Source organism: Symphalangus syndactylus, chromosome X, assembly GCF_028878055.3.
Source record: "Symphalangus syndactylus isolate Jambi chromosome X, NHGRI_mSymSyn1-v2.1_pri, whole genome shotgun sequence".
Lineage (NCBI taxonomy): Eukaryota > Metazoa > Chordata > Mammalia > Primates > Hylobatidae > Symphalangus > Symphalangus syndactylus.
Window position 1 is genome coordinate 90,018,852 of NC_072447.2, and position 22,337 is coordinate 90,041,188.

General features: G+C 32.6%; 1 protein-coding gene across 4 annotated transcripts in view; it reads right to left on the reverse strand.

Moving 5' to 3' along the window:
- RPS6KA6 (ribosomal protein S6 kinase A6) overlaps window positions 1–22,337 on the reverse strand; it is a 151,604-nt gene that overhangs the window by 93,009 nt on the left and 36,258 nt on the right. For all 4 annotated transcript variants that reach the window (XM_055267628.2, XM_063634641.1, XM_063634642.1 and 1 more), the window contains 5 exons: window positions 17,557–17,638; window positions 16,499–16,579; window positions 14,981–15,060; window positions 4,598–4,704; window positions 4,284–4,321 (listed from right to left, as the gene is read on the reverse strand). In XM_055267628.2, the coding sequence (XP_055123603.1) occupies window positions 4,284–4,321; window positions 4,598–4,704; window positions 14,981–15,060; window positions 16,499–16,579; window positions 17,557–17,638 (388 nt within the window). The remainder of the gene's footprint in view (window positions 1–4,283; window positions 4,322–4,597; window positions 4,705–14,980; window positions 15,061–16,498; window positions 16,580–17,556; window positions 17,639–22,337) is intronic.

A 22,337-nucleotide genomic window follows, 5' to 3' on the forward strand; every position in this document is an offset into this window, starting at 1 on the left:
TACACTCAACATATCATCAACTAATCTCACTCCTTATATATTTACTTAAGTGAAGTAAAAATTTATGGTAAAAAAAAACCTATACATGAAGTTTTACAGTGGCTTTATTCATCATTGCCGAAAACAGGAAATAACTCAAATGCCTCCTCATTGAGGAATGGATAAACAAATCATGGTACCACCATAAAATGAAACACTACTTAGCAATTTAAAAAAACACTCATTGATACAGCCAACAATATGGATGAATCTCAAATGCCCTATGCTAATTAAATGAAGCCAGTCTCAAAAGACTGTATACTGTATGCCTCTGTTCATAATTACATTATGGAAAAAGCATATATACAGGAACAGAAAGCAGACTGGTAGTTGGCTTGGGGTAAAGGGAGGACTGACTTATAAGGGGAGAATTTGGGGGAGGAGGGTTATGGAACTGTTTCATATTTTTATTTTGGTAATAGTTACGAGGCTGTACGCATTTGTCAAAATTCGCAGAACTATACACACAAAAAAAGTGATTTTTAAAAATTAAACTTTATATTTTGAGATGATTGCAGATTCGCATGCTGTTACATGAAAAACTACAGGGATCCTGTTTATCCAGTGTTTCCCATGGTAAAATCTTGCAAAACTATAGTACTATAACCACAGCCAGGACACTGACATTGATGCAGTCAAGACACAGGATAGTCCCATCACCAAAAGACATCAGAAGGATGAGTTTTAATACACGTAAAGTATACTTTCATCTTAAAAATAAAAAAGCTATAAGCCCTATATTGCTTGTTTACAATAAAATATCAACATTAACACTTAATTTTAGGTCCCCTCAAAACTGATTTTCTAACTATGCTCAACATTTTCATTTAAAAAAATCACTTATCCTTAGGTAATAGCTTAATATATTTTAACTTTCAGTATAATTTTTAAAAATCTTTTCACTGTGCTACTATGTTCTCTCTGTATATTGAAACTTGTAAACTCTGCACATTCCATTTACAAAAGTAAATATAATTAACATTTAGTCTTCGAGGTCAGTTCAGCTGAATATAACATAGCTTGTGGAGAACACTAGTTTCTTTGGCCATTCCAGAGAGAAGGGGGGAGAGAAGAATTTTCTTATTCTTCTGTTACCTTTCAGAGATTTACGCCAATCCACAGAGTTCCTTTGCCGTACTATTTCTGACTAAACTGTTATTTAACAACTATAATTTGCTCAGCAATCAACTGATGAAAATTGTACAACTATAAAACTAGCTACAAGATTAGATAAGCCATATGTTATACAGTGGTTTTTCCAAATCACTAATTTGAAAATAAAAGAAAATGTACAATTCAACTATATAATGGAAGGGTTATTTTGGGGGCTAGGTTTGAGGGTCAGTGTTTCATATCTTTGTAATCTGACTCTTTTATAAGACTTTAAACTTTAAAAGCACACTCAGAATATAATAATTTGATGAATAGTTACTATAAATAAAAGCAATCTCAGTGATTAGTTTGCAAGTAACTATAAAAACTACATAGAATTATTTTCTCAAGTACACATTTTTCTCTTAAATACTCAAAGTACTGTGTGATTTATATCTCTGACCACTGTATCTTTTTCTTCCCTCTCTTTGTAGAAGTTGCTTCTGAATTATGTCTCTCAGAAAACACATTACAGGCTGGGCACAGTGGCTCACACCTGTTACCCCAACACTTTGGGAAGCCGTGGCAGGATGACTGCTTGAGGCCAGGAGTTCAAGACCAGCCTGGGCAATATAGCAAGACTCCATCTCCACACACACACAAAAAATAGCTGGGTGTGGTGGCATGTTCCTGAAGTTCCAGCTACCCAGAAAACTGGGGTGGGAGGATGGCTTGAGCCCAGGAGTTAAAGGCTGTGATAATAATAATAATTTTTTTAAAAAAGGCTGTGATAAGATGTGATCCTGCCACTGCCCTCCAGCCTGGGTGACAGAGTAAGACTCTGTCTCTTAAAAAAAATAAAATTTAAAAAAATGCAACAGATTATAGCAATCACAGTTCAAATAAATTCTGTATTCAAGTTATACTTTTTAACGGATATTATGATGAAATAATTTTTCTAAAGAGGCAAGTCATATTATAAAGTTATTTTTATATAAACTATGCAAGGGATTTTATACAGACTATGAAAAGGATGCAGGATTTCAGAAAAAAACTTAAGTTTTATAATATAATAATATATAATATAAATAATATATTAGCAAGGATGTAGATCTTTGGGAATATCCACTCTCATCCACTCTCATTCTACTGATCTGCTGTAACAATCATAATCTCAGAAAGAGGCCAATCAGACTCAAAGCACAGTTACAACAGGAAACTTTCTATAGTCCATTGTAATTTCAGAGTAGCCTGTCATTCCAGATACTAGGTCCATTCCTTATGTCTGGAGAATTTTTCAAGTGGACCAATGGAAAAAAAAAAAAAAAGTATTGACATTCTCCTGCAATTATTCTTGGAAAACAGAATGCTAGCAAAGACCCTCCCTAGGAGAAAGAAAGCAAACATGAAAAATTAAAGAGAAAGATAAAGAATATAAAATAAAAGAAACATTGTAAAAGAACTTTTAAACTCATTTATGCCTAGCGTTCCAGTAATGGAACGCTAGGCATGTGGGAGTTATTTATATTATACTGCTCAAGGTCATCATCAAAGTCTGACTGCAAAAATTCAAAACATTGCAGCCTCAGGCATAAATGGGTTAAAATACTTGCTGTGAGTGGTCATACTTTAACCAACCTCATTGGAATGCTGTTGGGGTAAATCCATAAATGTAGTCATTATAAAACCTTGAATTAGGTTATAATCATGAAACTGTAAATTATCTAATATTTATTATTGTACACATTCTTTAAAAGAAATGTTTATGCCACTGCAAGGAAAATAAATTGAATTGTTAAAAAAATTATAAATCACATTTCTTCCTGTTACATGCTTTGTGTCCCTTGCTTATAAATTAATATTGATCCTGTCTATTCTTCTCTCCTCAGTTTAAGTCTCTAAAATCTATCAAAAGCAGAATTAAAATGAGAATACTAAATACAAATCAACTTGGCATCATTATTTACGTAATTAACCTTAATGTAGAGAGAGAAAAATAGGTTTTTTTCTACTGTTTTTCCCAACTCTTTCTCACCTCTGACAAAAGAGGTATACTTTATTAAGCAAAAATGAAAAGAATTAATTTTAATTATCTTTTTAACTGCTATAAAATAAAATTTATGTATTATATAAAAAATCTCAAAACTCTACTGTTATTTTTCTTTCCTTTTTCTCTTTAAATATCTTCTAACCCACATCATTTCTTTTGTACATGAAAAAGATAATCAGGCTGTGAATCAGTAAGAGTCACTAAACTTTATTTGAACTTTTTCATATTTATGTCAGCTTTTGAGGTAACTGATATTTTATTTTTGCATTGATGCAGTATACACAGGAATTTAAAGCAACTTACCTTTAAACTGTACCTATTTAAAATTATCTGTAAAGACCACATCTTCATCTTACCTCTGTTCTAGCATTCAAATAATAAAATACAGAATTTACTATCTATTGAAAACACATGTAACCTTTTGAGACTGGCTCACTCAGCACAATGCCCTTGAGATTCACCCAAGTTGTTGGATGTCTCAAGAGGTCTTTCCTTTTTACTGCTGAGTAGTATGTCATCATATGGAAGTATGACAATTTATATTTATCCATTCCCCTTTTGAAGGACATTTAGGTAATTTCCAGTCTCGGGCTATTACAAATAGAGTTGTTATGAACATTCATATACAGGCTTTTATGTGAACATAGGTTTTTATTTTTCTAGGATAAATGTTCAGTAGTGTGACTACTGTATGATTCTATTTCTATATCACTCTCAAAATAACAAAATTATAGAGATGTAGAACATATAAGTGGTTGCCAGGAGTTAGGGAAGGTGGAGGGAAGGTTGTCACTATATTTCAAATGTGATGACTACTTGTGATACATCTTTCTGTCTAGACTCAAACTAAGATGATGTATTGTTACCTAGAAAACGATCATTTCTTATTTAGGAGAAGTGTATCTAATGTACAATTTTTTAATATTACAATTAGAACATATTAAGAGCAGTCTAACCATCAAATAACATTTAATTCACTAAAGAGACAAATAAATTGCAAATCAAATTCAGAAAGAGAAAAAAACAGGCTTAGAGAAATTTATATTAAAATAATAAAAATATGAGTCAAGCGGCTAAGGGTATAATAAGAAAATCTGCATACCTGTTAATTTGATATGTCCTATTTCATCAAGCAAAATGCTGTAAATCAAAATTCACATTCAACAAGATGGAATAAAATATTTTACACAAAATATTTACATAAATATCATAAAACTAAGGTCAGTATTTAATATATGTAAAAAATTTAAATGATTAACTTAAAGTCAATGTATGTCTTACAAAGATTACTTTTTACAAATAAGTTTCATATAATTCATATAGAATTCCCTATAATATTTAAAAGATCTAACAGAGTTTGACAAAAAGCAGTTCCAGAAATACAGACAACAAGAAAACAAAAGAATACAGCTTTACTTTTCTGGCTTCAGGTCTCTATAAACAATTCCTAATTGGTGGAGATGATCCAAAGCAAGGGCCAGTTCTGCGAGGTAGAATTTCACATCTTCCTCTGTAAACAGAACCTAGAACAAAATAATGATTTATCATTTGATCTTTCTTTCAATATTCAGTATATTTAAAAATACTTCTTTCAAAATGAGTAGACAGACAAATCTAGGAAAATAATAAGATAATAAACATAGTCAATTCTTATTTGACTGGCATAATGATTGGCAATGCCAGAGAAATAAGATTTCTATATAAATGAAACTAATCTCTAAGAATGTGTCTCTTCGATATTAACCATTTTAATGTAAATCTTTCTAAAACATTATGTTGTTTATGTATCTTCTCACACTAAATGCAAAGCACAAGATTCACCTTTTATAAAGTGACTTAGCCTCATAATACCAATATTAATTTTAGTAATCTGCTATAATATAGTAACCCTTAGGGTATTTGAAATATAGAAGGCATTTTGTTTTAGCTCTGAGAATTCCACTATTTATATCATTCTCTCTTTTACTGTCTAGTATCATTTCTCAGAAATTTCACTTTTAGGGGCTCTACAAACCCAAAGCTTTTACTACACTGCCACAAGTTGTTAAATTAGTAACCCTTATCTTACACACAATTGTGAACTCATCTCTGACCTAAGGGGTGGATCCAAGCCTCTTCTGTTAGTAATGTATACTAGTGTAATGGAACTGTATTAATCATTTTGTGCCTGGCAATACGGCTACTATGATGAAGTGAAGAGTAATGAACTTGAAATCAGAATTGTCAGTGTAATATCAGACATGTCACTTAGCCCTTTGGGCCTCAGTTTCTAAATCTGTAAAACAGGACAATAATATCTGCTGTATATACCTAACAAGATTGTTGTAAGAATCAAATCAGTTTATGTGGAAAAAAAGCTTTGTAAACTTTAAAAAACTATATATATAACCATATGGCATTATTATTATAGGTTTACATCTAAATTCATTCACTAGTGAGTATTCATTTACACATAGAATTGGACACTAATCAGCCATTAGATGTAATTTTTAAGGTTTAGCAAGAACTCCAGATTGACGAAATCAAATATTTTTCTAAAAATGGGTTATTTTCATAAAGAAACCTCTGGATTATTAAGAAGGCTCAAAATTGCATAAAGTACATGTCATAATAGCTTACAACCTGCTTGCCCATTTAGAATTATGGCCACCGCATTCCACAATGCAGATTCAGGTTACTAGTAAAATTGCAGAGAATCAGTAGTTAATAACTTCTGATATGCTAACTACTTTTTTAAATGATCAATAGAAAAACAAAGGTTATTTATTATCTAAGTTTTGGGAGCATTAATTTGAATATTATAATGGTAAAAGTATAAAAACATCACTTTCACTTGACTTTTTATTAAGAATAAAAATAATTGTTGCCTATTCAACTTCTAACAAAGGATAATAAGAATGTTCTCTGAAAGCTAATACATAAGAAAACCCTAAATAAAAATTATTTAAAACTAAATTAGAAAAACTTTGCCTACAGTTATGCAAGCCTATCACCTTGTCATGAAGTTGTCTTGGTGGAAAGCCTCATGATAGATGCAAATAAAACATTACTAAGTAGCAATTATGTGCCAGACACTGTACAATCATTACATTATTATAGCTTCCAAACTCTATGAGGTAGGTATTAGGAACATCTTGCAAATGGAGAAAGAAACTCAGAGTGATTAAGTAACTTGCCCAAAATAACACAGCTAGTTAAGAAGGAGGCCCAAGACATGAACTCAGGGCTACTTGTCCATAAGAATGAACTCTTCCCCAGAAGCCACTTCTGCCACATGCTATGATGCAATGTTTGCTTTTCTAAAAACAAATTTTGGGTTTACTACCAATAATGCTTTCCAACTAATCGTCCTACTCATAAATTGCCCCCCCTACAAAATGAAAATTATCCTAAACTCCAGTACTCTTGAGTTAAGCACTTCTAATATTTTGTTATCTGCTTTTCAAATTTTTTGTGCATATCTGTGTGTGAATGTGTCTATGTATGTGTATTTTAATACAGTTGAAATCACACTACTGTATAAGTACTATTTAGTGGCCTCCTTTATCGCCAGTTAATACTATATCATAAGCATTCTATGTCTTTAAAACTTATTTATAAATAGTTTTCAATAGCTGCACAATATAAGCATACCAATTTACTGTAATTTACCTAAACATTCCCCTTCTTGACATTTAGGTTATTTCCATTTTTTCTCTATTTGAAATAACTGCAATATGCATATGTACATCTTACTGATATTTATGATCATTTTCTCAAAATGAATTAAGAATTTTTTTAAAAAATGGAATGCTGGGTCAAGGAGCATAAATAGTCCAAGATTCCTGACATACACAATAAAATTATTTTCCAAAAAGGTTATAGTAATTTCCACTCCCATCAGCAGTTTATGAAAGCATTTGTCTTACCACATCCTTGATAGCATGGAATATACCCTGTAAAAAGCCTTTTCAAATTTGATGTGTGAAAATGGCATTATTTTTTAAATTTAAGTTTTGATTTTTAGGCTGAACTTTGTTGTTCATGTTTAGTAGTCTTTCTACTTTTTTGTGAATTATCAGTAATGTTTGTGCCTATTTTCTATTACTGACTTACTGTTTTGTCAATTGGTACAAGTCACTTAAATGTTAAAAATGTCAGTTTTCTATCATATTAGCTGCAAATATTTATCCAATTTTGTGCTAGTTTTTGATGTTCAGTAATCCTTAATTTTTGCTAGTCAAATGTACAGATGATTTCTGTATGATTTTCCTTCATTATTTTACTGTTTAAGGAGACATTTTCCATCCAATGGCCAACAAAATATTTAGCTGCATTTTATTATAGGGTAATTGTTTTTCAAGATTTAGCTTTTTTATGTAAGTAAGATTTATTTTTGTATATGGTAGAGATGGCATTTTAAAATGATTTTTAGAAATATTTAAGCAATTTCTCAAATACTGTTTATTGAACAACCTCTTTGCCACAATTTGTGATTCTTCCTTTATCATAATGATATATGGTAAGTAATCTATAACAGGATATTTTTGGGCTATACAGTATGTTTCCAATCTTGTGTTGATACTATAATGTTTTGCTTATGCAACTTTATAAAGTTTTAAACAAGAGAATTTGGGGAGGCCAACGCGTGAGGATCATTGGAGCCCAGGAGTTTGAGACCAGCCTAGGCAACATAGCAAGATCCCATTTCTACTGAAAAAAAAAAAAAAAATAGCCGGGTACAGTGGAGCATGCTTCTGTAGTCCAAGCTATTTGGGAGGCGGAGGCATGAGGATTGCCTGAGGATGGAAGGTTGAGGCTGCAATGAGCCAGGATAGTGCCACTGCACTCCAGCCTAGTGACAGAGCAAGACCCTGTCGCAAAAAACAAACAAACAAAAATATTATTTCTTTGCATTTGTTTACTTTTCCAAAGAAACTATAAAATAATTCTGTTAACATCAAACAAACAAAAATCCTATTGTGGCTTTATTTGGAATTTTGTTAAGCCAATAAATTAATTTTAGAAGAACTGACAGCTTTACAATAATCAGCCATTCATTCTACCACATTTTCTTGATACAAGCAAAATAGAGCACAGCTTAAGAGTTCTGTTTGTTTACCTGTGTATTTGTGTGTGTGTGTGTGTGTGTGTGTGCATTCTGAGGAAGGGAAATTTGGGTAGGTATCTTTCCCTTTAAAATACAAATGACACACATTATAAAATTATTTAAAACATACAAAAATGTACTTAAAAGTCTTTTTCTAAGGTATAAAAACATGTCCTCATTTTGGATTATTTAACAATTTTTTGTACACACAAGTGAAGTATAACCAACAAACATCTAATTATTAATAAGCTGTCTACAGAAGTAACCATTGAATCATTTTTTAAAAGGCTGCTCAATCAATGTACTAATTTATTATCTTTTGGGTAACGCATTTAAAATGCTTGCTCTTACCTAATATTCCAGACTTAGGAATCAAAACTTACTGACTGCATCTCTGTGCTAGTATGGGTTTAGATAGTCCCACATCGAGAATGGAGGTCTGAAGAGTTTAAAAGAAAATTAGAAATGACTACAAGAATTTCTCAAACATATTTGTGACACTTCTAAAATCTAATGCAAGAAATCATGAATAATGGAGCCTTATTATACTGTTGTCCTTCTATGCCTTGGTACCAGTTTTTAACAAGGTCCTTTAAAGACCCTCCTTAGAAGGGGGTCCTAGACAATCCTTTTCACATACTGAATTATGTTCTATAGTTAATAATATACCAATAATATACCCTATGCTCACACATGGCACATTCTACACTGGAGGTAGACAGATATAAGCCAGAGACCTTAGCCACTTAAGCACTGGCTAGCATACCAGAAACACACTGATCCTTTATCACAGCAAGTTCCAGAGCTCTGGGAATCAACAGTAGCTCTCCCACATTCTACACTGTAAATTCTGGAAGTAAGACATTGAACTACCATCACCCAATTAAAATGCTACTCCCAGACTACTACTTAAAGAAAAAATGAAGCAGACAAAGACAGGATTTAATCTCATGCCTGAAAAATCTAAAACACAGGACAAAACGTATGAAATGATACTTTTCAAGACACTGGACATCAGGCAACAAAGGACACTGAATATTGAGAGACACGGAACAAATGACGTATGCCCCACAACTGCCTTAGCTTACTACCTGGAAAGAGTTTCCAAGTGGTAGTACAGGGAGGGCTAAGTCAGGTGGAGCCTGAAAGACTTCCTGAGTAGATAAGCCAGAACAGAGAGTCTTAGAGAAGGAGAACAAAATTCACAGCATCGAGTATTAGAGAAGAGAAAATTGCACAAAGAGAACTGTAGATATGCAGACAGTCTCCTTCAAGTATTCAGCAGAGAAATACTCAGCACATATGAGTGAGGACATTACCCTAAACCAGGAAAAGAACAAAGGGTTGGAGGAACCAATCGATGAACTCACGATGGGCCAGGAATAGTTCCAGTTGCCCTCAGCCACAGCAGAAAATCTCATAATTCATAGGACATCAGATAAAGTAATCAGAAGGATTTTGCTTCAGTAGTGGAGCAAAATTAACCCCTGACTGAAAGCTGTGTTAGTCCAATCTAACAAACTTTAAAAGACCTATAAGGATCAAACTAGTTTTATATCTCAGAACAGAGATCAATAGTAGTTACAGAAATACAAAAATGTTCATCACCTTAACAAGCTAAATGTCACAATGTCTGCCATCCAATAAAAAATTGTCAATCATGGGCCAGGCACTGGGGCTCATGCCTGTAATCCCAGCATTTTGGGAGGCCAAGGCAGGTAGATCAGTTGAGGTCAGGAGCTTGAGACCAGCCTAGTCAACATGGTGAAACCCCATCTCTACTAAAAATACAATAATTAGCCGGGCTAACTGTGCACCTGTAGACCCAGCTATGCAGGAGGCTGAGGCAGGAGAATCACTTGAACCCAGGAGGCAGAGGTTGCAGCGAGCTGAGATCACGCCACTGCACTCCAGCCGGGGCAATAGACTGAGACTGTATCTCAAAAAAAAAAAAAAAATACACACACACACACACACACACACACATGTATGTATAGTCAAACATGGATCTGAGGAAACTACCCAAGCCCAAACCCAGGAAAAGAAAAACCTTAAAAGATTAAAAGAAAGAACCCACTCAGCTCACAAAGGACTAGAGATAGCTCCTCTTCCCAAAAGTGAGAGCGAAAAGCCTCATAATTCAAAGAGTGTTTGTTAGAGTATAAGAAACGACATGCTTAATACTGAGGAAAAATTAATCTTAAACTAAATATTTCTAGTCCCACATGACAAAGCTTAAACACAAGGCCCAAAATGATCAAAGTGTTTACAAGAAAATGAACTGCATCCTAGAAAAAAGCTAAATACTATTTATATGAAAATAAAGGTATCTAGCAGGTAAGAAAACTAAATCCACCATGCCTGCTATCCAGTAAAAATGATTATGCAAGTATGATTCCATTGAAGTACAAAATAAGGCACAGACAATACTTAAACAAATGAGTATGTCTGTGTTCCAACAAAACTTTATTTACAAAGAAAAATAACTGGCCAAATGTAGCCTGAAGACCAAATGTAGCCTGAAGACCACATTTTCCTGACCTCTGAGTTAAAACTTGTACTACAAATCCTAAGGCAACTATTAAATTACACAACAAAGTGTTATGGATAATATTTACAAGCCAACAGCAGAGATAAAAATGAAATTGTAAAAAAAAAAAAGTAACTAAAAAGAAGCCAGGAGAAGAGGGAAAAAAGAACAAAGAACAAATGGGACAAAAAAAATCCCAAACAGCAAGATGGTAGATTTAAATACAACTACAAAAATAATCATATTAAATGTAACAGGTCTAATATACCAATTAAAAGACATGGACTCTCAGATTGGATTAAAAAAAACAAGGAAACTATGCTTCCTTAAGCACCACATATTAAATATAAAGACACAAATAAGCTAAAGTTAAAATATGGAAAAAGATATACCAAACTAACACTACTTTTTTAGAAAACAGGTGGTGTGACCATATTAGTATCAAATTAGATTTTGAAGAAAAGAACATTACCAGGGATAAAGTCAGTCATGTCATCTCATAATGATGAAGGGGTCTATTCATCAAGAGGGAATAATAACCCTAAAGGTTTATGTACCTAATAACAGAACTTTGAAATACATAAAACAAAAACTAACAGAAATTCAAGAAGAAATATACAAATTCATAATTAAAGTAAAAGGTATCAATCCTTGTCTCAAAATTTATAGAATAGGCAGAAAATTAGAAAGAATATAGGCAATTTAATATCACTATCAAACAACTTGATCCAGTCCACATTTACAGAACCTTCCACCACCCAAAAATAGCAGAATACACATTCTTCTCAAGTGGACATGGAACATTTACCAAGATACACGACCTTCTGAAGCATAAAGCAAATATAAGTTTAAGAGAATTAAAGTCATACAAAGTATGCTTTATGACCACAACAACATTACAGTAGAAATCAACAATAGAAAGATATGTGGAAGAATGCCCAAATATTTGTAAATTAAGCAGACTTCTAAATATCAATGGGTCAAAGAAATAGAAAGGAAATCATAAAGTACATTGAACTGAGAGAAAATAAAAATGACATATATCAAAACTTGTGAGATGACCCTAAAGCAGTATTCAGAGGGGAATTTATAACACTAAACACCTACATTATTAGAAAAGAAGAAAGGCCTCAAATCAATCACTTCAGCTCCCATCTTAAAAACCAGAAAAAGAAAAGCTAATACACAAAATAAGCAGTAAAAAAGATTAAAGCAGAAAACAATGTAATAGAAAACAGAAATAGAATACAGAAAAATCAATGAAACCAAAAGCTGTTTCTTTGAGAGTAATAAAATCAATAAATCTCTAGTGAGGCAAAGCAGAACAAAAACAGAGCAAACATGAATTACCAACATCAAAAGTGAGAGCAGTGACATCACTAACAATTCCACAACTACAAAAAGGACAATAAGGGAATATTATGAACATTTTTATGGCGATAAATTTGGTAACTTTGATGAAACAGACAAATTCCTTAAAAGACACAAGTTAGCAAAGCTCACTCAAAAATAAATAACCCAATCTATTATATAAATTGATTTTGGAGTTAAATACTTTCCTATAAGAAAAACTTCAGGTTCAGATGCCTTCACTGGTGAATTCTATCAATCATTTAAGGGCAATTTATCATTGAATCTACATAAACTTTCCCAGAAAGTTAAAGAGGCAAAAACTACACCCAACTCATTCTATGGAGTCAGAGTTACTCTAATACCAAAAATAGACATAATAATACAAGAAAATCATAAATATCCCTCATAAAAATAGATGCAAAAATTCTTAAATTTTCAGCAAATATCGTCCAACAATTTATAAAAAGGGTAATACATCAAGACTAAGTGAGGTTCATCCATAAATGCAAGGTTGGTTCAACATCTGACTATCAATCGATGTAATTCACCACAGTAAGACTAAAAAATGTATAATCTCAATAAATGAAGAAAAAGCATTTGAATAAATCTAAAATTGATTCCAGACTTTTTATAAAACTCTCAAAAATAGTTACAGAAAACTTTCTCAACCTTTGAAATCTACTTCTAAAAGCTGCTAGAAGTATTAAGTTTGGCTAGACTGTGGGAAACAAGCTCAATACACAAAAAATCGGTTGTGTTTCCATCCAATTTAAAATTGAAATTAGGAAGTCAATTCTATTTACAATAACATTAAAAACAGGATTTACTTAGAGGTAAATCTGACGAAAGAATTGCAAGAATTACACTGAAAACAATATTGCGAGAAATTAAAGATGACCTAAATAAATTGAGAAAAATACCATGTTCATGAATTAAAAGACTCAATATTACTAAAATGTAACTTATCTGCAAATTGACCTATACATTCAATAAAATTCCAACCAATATCCCAGCAGGACACTTTTGTACAAAGTGAAAAGCCAATTTTAAAATAGATATGGAAATGCAAAGGACCTAGAAGAGCCAAACTTTCAAAAAGAAAAGCAAAGCTCAAGGATTTGCACTATCTCACTTCAAGACATATTATAAAGGTACAGTAATTCAGACAGTGTGGTATTGTCATAAAGATAGACAAATGGATCAATGAACAGAACAGAGTATCCAGAAATAGGCCTTCATATATATGATCAATTGGTTTTCAAGAAAAATGTAAGCTAATTGGAAAAGACAGACTTTTCCAATAATGATGCTGTAACAACTGGATATCTATGTGAACAAAAGAAAAGGACTTCTGCACATACCTGTAACCATATACTAAAATGAACTCAAAACGGATCCTAAATCTAGATGTAAAATGCAAACTACAAAACCTCTAGAAAACATAAGAGAAAATCTTTAGCTGTGATTAGGCAGATATTCCTTATATAGGACACTAAAAACACAATTAATAAAGGGAAAGAATCCTATAAACCACACTTCATCAAAATTAAGAACTTCTGCTTTTCAATACACTGTTAAGAGAATGAAAAGACAAACTATAGACCAGAAGAAAATATTTCCAAATAACATATACGATCAAGGACTTACATCCAAAATATATGAAGAACTCTCAAAACTCAATAAGAAAACAAACAATCCAATAAAAAAACAGGCTAAAAATTTAAACAGACATTTTACCAAGAGGATAGATGGCAAATGAGCTCATGAAAAGATGCTCAATATCATTAGTCATTAGTGTGATGTAATTCAAAACCACAATGGGATACCACTAAAAACTAAACTAATGTTCAAAAATTTTAAAAGACTGACCATACCAAATGTTGGCAAGGATGTGGAGCAACTGAAACTCTCTTAACGCTGCTGGTGGGAATGTAAAATTTATATAATCACTTTGGAAAACAGTTTGGCAGTGTCTTTAAAAGTTAAACATATACCTAGCACATGACCCAGTCATTATACTCTTAGGTATTTACCCATGAGAAACGAAAACATATGATACAATCACTTGTACATGAATGTTTATAGCAGTTTTATTAGTAACATCAAAAACTGCAATGACCCAAAAATCTATCAACAAGTGAATGATAAACAAATCATGATGTATCCATACAATCAGTAATACTACTCATCAATAAAAATGAATAAACTATTAATACATACAACATAGATGAATCTCAAAATAATTATGTTAAGCCAGACAAAAAAAATGAATATACTATATGATTCCATTTATATAAACTCCTAGAAAATACAAACCAAATAGTGACAGAAAGCAGCTTCAGTAGGGTTAGGGCAGGAGGAAGGTATCACAAAGGGACACAAGAAAACTTTTGGGAATGACAGATATGCTAATTATTCTTATTGTAATGATGGTTTCACAGTTATATACAAACGTAAAAATTTATAAAATTGTATACTTTAGTATGTACAGTTTATTGTATGTCAATTATACCTCCATAAAGCTATTTTAAAATGAATAAACACTACTCCCAGAGGTGTTTAGGTAGCTTGAGTAGCCAAAGTCCTAGGCTTGCCCGTATCTACTTTATCCAGTTATTCATATTGTTCTTTTGCCTAAGAAAATAATGAGTAGCACATTGAGATGATAGAAAATGCCATTAACAGGCACATTACCAAATACTATGCAATGAAACAGAGTAGTTACCATTTAAAATTTCAATAGGAAAAATGTAATTAGCGGAAGAACAAAAGTGATTTTTCTTAGTTTTGTTTCAAGAAAATATAGTAAAAATGTACAGATACTTACCTCTTTGGATAATCTTGTGAAAACATCTCCTCCCCTGAGAAAATCCAGTATTAAGTACAGTTTCCCTTCAGTCTGAAAGGCTAATTAAAAATTAGAATGTAGTAACAGGATAATCTCAAAGGCTTAAAAAGCTTAGTATGCTTTTAAATTAATATATGTTTAGAATTTTACAGTATTTACTCACATGGTCCATTAATGGATAACATCTCAAAATTAAACCCAGTATTTAATCCAGTGTAGAAATAGCTATAAACCCCTTCCCAGAACATAATCACCCTTGAATGTGGCTTTACACAGAACTTCTACCATCAAAAATTTCCTAATTTATGAAGCATGTTATACTGCAATTGCCTAAAATTAGCCTATCAAACCTACTGAAAATCTATGAATTCTATAAAGCTGAAGAAAAACGCCACTTCCTCTATTAAACTTTCCAGAATTTCCCCCTTTTCACATTTTTCAACAGCTTCCTCAACCTCTTCTTCATTGAAATTACTTGCTGCTACTTTTGAGATCTTATTATATTTATACCTCTTTAATAGTACTTATTCCATTTTGATTTATACAATTAATTTCTTTACATCTCCGTGTTCTCTATAGGTTATAAATTTCTTGAGGTCAACAAGTGTTTCACTTCTATAGCCCACTGAATTTAATACAGTATTTTTGCACACAATAAGTGTTTACTGATGGACCTGCTACAGATACGGGAAGGTCTTTAGATGTTACTTTTTTTATTCTGTTAGTATAACAAGGAGTAAAAGAATAATGGGTGGAAATTTCTTATGGGTTTTTAATAGTGATAACTGGGTATATATTTTAATGTATTATTTGTCAAAATTACACTAAGAATAAAATCTACAGCTGCTACTTTTTTAAATATAGAAAAATGGAAGTGACAAAGTACACTATATCAGAAATAGATAGATAGATAGATAGATAGATAGATAGATAGATAGATAGATAGAGTTGATCTCAACTACATGTTAAATTAGCAATGGAGCCATGATTCAAATTTAGAAATGTCTAACTCCAAAGCTCATATTCTATCCATTACATCTACTGCTTCTTACTGGTAGTCCTCTCCCATTAAGTATAAAAAAATAACTCAAGTAGACTAACATAACTACATGGTCCTCTGGAATATAACCAAGAAACAGATAAGTGGGGTCATTATGAACAAGCAACTGAATGTTTTATGTAAATTATCACAATAGTTTATAGTCTAAGATTATGAAGTTACAGCCTAGCAAAGTACATAAATACTACCAGACAGGTAAGTGAAAAACACTATCTTGTTACTTTAAACAAGTTAATCAACTTAGAAAAATGAAGGACATATAACTAATGACTAAATGCTGATATTTATTTCAGACAAATACATTTTACATAGTTGAATATACTAAGTCTAAAGTATTTATTTCCTGTTATAGTATTGTGTGAAAGGAAATCATAATTCTCTAATTCCATATTAATAAATAAGGATTAAAATAAATAAAATAAAAAAAGATTACATACCATAGTGCAATTTGACAATAAATGGATGATTTACTTCCACCAGTATATCCCTCTCCATCTTTGTCCGAACTCTGTCTCGAACTAAAAATTACATAAAGGTACAATATATTACTCTCTTACATCATTTCAGTTAAGAGTCCATCAATAATTTACCAAACAACAAATATAAAAATATAAAATGTAACTTCATAAATGCCTAAATTTGCAGTTTTCATATTCCTAGATAATAATGACCATATTCTCAGAAAGCAAAAATATTCATTACATCTAGAGACAGGTTAAGGTGGCATAAATAGGTATGTGCTAATATGCATTATGTGTTCATCTTTTGTTGTTGTTGTTGTTGAGACAGGGTATTGCTCTCTTGTCCAGGCTGGACTGCAGTAGCACAATCTCAGCTCACTGCAACCTCCACCTCCCAGGCTCAAGCAATCCTCCCATCTCAGCTTCCCCAGCAGCTGGAACTACAGGTGAATGCCACTACACCTGGCTCATTTTTGTATTTTTTGTAGAGACAGGATTTCACCAGGTTACTCAGGCTGGTCTTGAACTCCTGGGCTGGGCTCAAGGGTTCAGCCCACCTCAGCCTCTCAAACTGCTGGGATTATAGGTGTGAGCCACCATGCCTGGCCTATTAATCTCTTTTAATTGTTCAAATGAGTTTACTGATTAAAACTGATCATAAGTGGTATTTTTATCACACCCTAAAAGATAGTGTGTGCAAATGGTTGTGCTTTCTCAATATGTGATACTGACACAGAAAAGGAAAAACCAAGAATCTTGAAAGAAAAGAATATATCCTAATTAAGTTAATAAGTTCAAATTAAATGAAATATGTCACTTTTTCTAGCATCAAATTTTTACGAGGGTGCACTCTCACTAAGTTAAGGCATATGCCAATATCAAATTTAGTAATATTATCTACAGGCTAGAAAAACTGCCACAAATACCAATGTTAAAAATAGCTACATCTATTCACCTTATGCAAGTAATACACAGCATATTTCTTAAAATACGCTTTGTCAAATTCTATTTTAATAAACTTTCTGATTTTCTACCTTTTAAAGAGGCTTTTTTTAACACCTTCATTGCATAGAGCTGCCCAGCATCAGGACCGGTCTTCTTTCTAACAAGAAAAACCTAATAGAAAATTGAACAAAAAAAAAAAAAAGGAAAATTCACATTTCTAGTCATTCTTGCTCTACACAAACACACCAGCATACACTTAGATCCTTGCATTTTCTCTAATTTTATAAACATATGCCCTCCCATAGAGGGAAGGGAGAGATAGTGAGAGATTTGTTGAAGGATGCAAAATTACCCTGATCTGATCACCATACATTATATGTATTGCAACTTCACTATGTACCCCACAAATATGTACAACTATTTGTCAATTTAAAAAAATAAATGAAAAAAGTTATACCTTCCCCTATAAATTATTCTATAATTTACATTATTATTTTCTCACTTTCCTTAGATTTAATTTAGTTTTTAATCAAAAAAACTGTTATGATTTAATAAATCATAATGCATATAAATACTACTATAGAAAGGAAAATTTTTAGAATAGATGACCTGGTCCTGAACTTTGACAATTTTGTGATGTAAGAGATAAATAACATAATGAAAGACAAACTCGAGCTACATACCTCCTTTTAAGACCCAGGCCCACTTTTTGTTACCTTAATAAAGAGCAAACAAATATTATGACCCTATATACCTTAATTAAATATGCTTTATTGCTAAAAAATGCTAACAATCATCTGAGTCTTCAGTGAGATATAATCTTATTGCTGGTGGAGGGTCTTGCCTCAATGTTGATGGCTGCTGAGTGATCAGGGTGGTGGCTGCTGAAGGTTAGGGTGGCTTTGGCAATTTCCTAAAATAAGACAATGATGAAGTTTGTTGCACAGATTGACTTCCTTTCATGAAATAATTTTCTATAGAATTTGATGCTGTTTGATAGCATTTTATACACAGTAGACTCTCTTTCAAAATTGAACTCAATCCTCTCAAATCCTACCGCTGCTTTATTAAAGAAGTCTATGTAATATTCTAAAGCCTTTATTGTCATTTCAACAATGTTCATAGCATCTTTACCAGAAGTAGATTTCATCTCAAAAAAACTATTTTCTTTGCTCATCCACAAGGAGCAACTCCTCATCCATTCAAGTTTTATCATGAGACTGCAGCACTTCCGTCACATCTTTAGTTCCACTTCTAATTCTAGTTGTCTTGCTATTTCCACCACATCTTCAGTGATTTCCTCCAATGATGTTTTGAATCCCTCCAAGTCATCCATGAGGGTTGGAATCAACTTCTTCCAAACTCCTGTTAATGTTGATATTTTGACTTCCTCCCATGAATCACAAATGTTCTTAATGACATCTAGAATAGCAAGTCCTTTCCAGAGGCTTTCAATTTGCTTTGCCCAGATTCATCAGAGCAATCACCATCTACAGCAACTATAGTCTTACAAAATGTATTTCTTAAATAATAGGGCTTGAAAGTCAAAATTATTCTTTGTTCCATGGGCTGCAGAATGGATATCGTAATAGCAAGCATGAAAACAACATTAATCTCCTTGTACATCTCTATGAGGGCTCTTGGGTAACTAGGAGTATTGCCAATGAGCAGTAATATTTTGAGAAATGTCTTTTTTTCCTGAACAGTAGGTCTCAACAGTGGGCTTAAAATACTTAGCACACCATGCTATAAACAGATGTGCTGTCATTCAGGCTTTGTTGTTCTATTTATAGAGCATAGGCATAGTAGATTTAACATAATTTTTAAGGGCCCTAGAATTTTTGGAATGGCAAATGAGCATTGGCTTCAATTTAAAGGTTCCAGGATCACTAGCTTCTATCAGGAGAGAGCCTGTCCTTCGAAGTTATGAAGCTAGGCACTGACTTCGCTCTAGCTATGAAAGACTAGATGGCATCTTCTTCAAACAGAAGGCTGTTTCTTCTACAATTAAAACCTGTTGTTTAGCGTAACCACCTTCAAGAGTTACCTTAGCTAGGTCTTCTGGCTAAACTGCTACAGCTTTTACATCAGCATCTGTAGCATTACCTTACACTTTTATGTTACGAAAATGGCTTCTTTCCTTAAACGTCATCAGCCAACCCCTGCTGGCTTCAAACTTTTCTTGTGCACCTTCCTCACGTCTCTCAGCCTTCACAGAATTAAAGAGAGCTAGGGAATTGCTCTAGATTAGGCTTTGGCTTGAGGGAGTGTTGTGGCTGGTTTGATCTTCTATTCAGACCACTAAAACTTTCTCCATATGAGTAATAAGGCTGTTTCACTTTCTTATTATTTATATGTTCACTGGAGTAGCAATTTTAATTTCTTTCAAGAACATTCCTTTGTATTCACACCTTGGCTGTTTGGCACAAGAACCTTAGCTTTTGCCCTATCTCAGATTTTGACATGCCTTCCTCACCAAGCTTAATAATTTGTAGCTTCTGATTTAAAGTGAGAAATGCAGAACACTTCTCTTCCCTTGAACACTCCAAGGCCACTGTAGAGTTATTACTTAGACTAATTTCAATATTCTTGCAGGTCAGGGAATAGAGGGGCCCAAGGAGACAGAGAGAGATGGGGAAACAGCTGGTCAGTAAAACAGCCAGAACACACACACCGGTTATCAATGAAGCTCACTGTCTTATGTGTGCGTGGTTCATGGCACCCTGAAACAATGACAACACTAACATCAAAGATCACAGACCACAAAGAACCATAACAGATATAACAGTAAGGAAAACATTTGAAACACTGCAAGAACTACCAAAATATGAGACACAGACATAAAGTGAGCATCTGCTGGAGGAACAATGGCACCCAAAGACTCACTCAACACAGGTTTACCACAAACCTTCTATATATATATAGAAGATGAATATATATATCCTATATATATATAGGATATATATATAGGATATATATATAGGATATATATATAGGATATATATATAGGATATATATGTAGGATATATATAGGATATATATGTAGGATATACATATAGGATATATATGTAGGATATATATATAGGATATATATGTAGGATATATATATAGGTATATATGTAGGATATATATATAGGATATATATGTAGGATATATATATATGTAGGATATATATGTAGGATATATATAGGATATATATGTAGGATATATATGTAGGATATATATGTAGGATATATATATAGGATATATATACAGGATATATATGTAGGATATATATACAGGATATATATATAGGATATATATACAGGATATATATATATAGGATATATATACAAGATATATATATACAGGATATATATATACAGGATATATAACAGGATATATATATACAGGATATATATACAGGATATATATATACAGGATATATATATATAGGATATATATACAGGATATATATATAGGATATATATAGGATATATATGATACATATATAGGATATATATATAGGATATATATATAGGATACATATATAGGATATATATATATAGGATACATATATAGGATATATACATAGGATATATATAGGATATATATAGGATATATATATAGGGTATATATATACACACACATATACATATATATACACATACATATCTGTGAAGCGCAATGAAGTGAAGGATATCTGTGAAGTGCAATGAAGTGAAGCATAATAAAAACAAGTATAGCTGCATTAAGAAGATGACAACGTCAATGCGGCAAATATACATTTGCCTAAATTCAGTTATTTGCTGGAAAGCTCAGATTCTACCATTGACAAAAAGGGTATCAGTTGTTTTTCTATGAACAGGCTCATTTCTATGAACAGGACTCCATTCATTTTTGAGAAAACACCTATGAAATAAGCATATTTAGGTAACCATAGTTTATTGTCCTTTCAAGGAAAAGTGGTGATCCATGAAAACAGTGGTTGGTTCAACTCACAACTCAAAAAATTTGCACAAGTCCTCTGCCTTGAGACAACCATTCTATTTTGTTATGTGGCTAAGGGGCTTCACGTGTACTTCCTATTTCATCACAGATTATTCAAAAGAAGGGTATTCAAGGATTGAGATTTAATAAATGTAATAATTGTTAATGTCTCATCAAGGACATTCTTAAACTGTATATGTAAGAAAATGAAGAATACAATGACTACTGGTACCATTTGAAGTCACTGCCTTGATTGGCCAACATGCCAGCAGTCGTACAAATAATATCTTAGGATGACTGTGAAGTAGCTTTGACTTGAGGACTCCCTGAAAAGGTCTTGGGATTGTCCAGGGGTACGGAGACCACAATTTCAGAACCACTCTTACAAAACATAGTCCTTAGTGGGATTGTAAAGAATGGAGTATGAAGAGTGAGAAGAGGCAAGCAAGGAAGAAAGAAAGTGTCTAGGCTTTCTGAAGACACTGTTGCATAAAGGAGCCACTTTTTTCCCCTAGTTCTTCTAATATTCACTAGTATCCCAATACGGCATTTAATAGGATCCATCATTCGCAGTCTAGAGAAGTAACCTGTTTATCATCTGATCTGTTTTATTTTTTTTTCAGGTCTTATGAGTGAATTTCCTAGCATGAGAAATCATATCTCACTGCCCCCTTCCCAAAATCAACTACAAAAGTAGTTCTTTTTCCACCCCATTCTTATCTATTGCCTAACATTTCTCAACCTTCCCAAGGCTATGTTTATTGATTTTTACTATTATAATGTCCTTTTTTATCATCTGAAACTCTCCCTCCTCCTTCCACCTCACTTTCTTCAGGTTCTGCACCATTCCAAAAGCTTGACAGTAGTAACAACCTAACTTGAAATAAGGTGATAATGAACT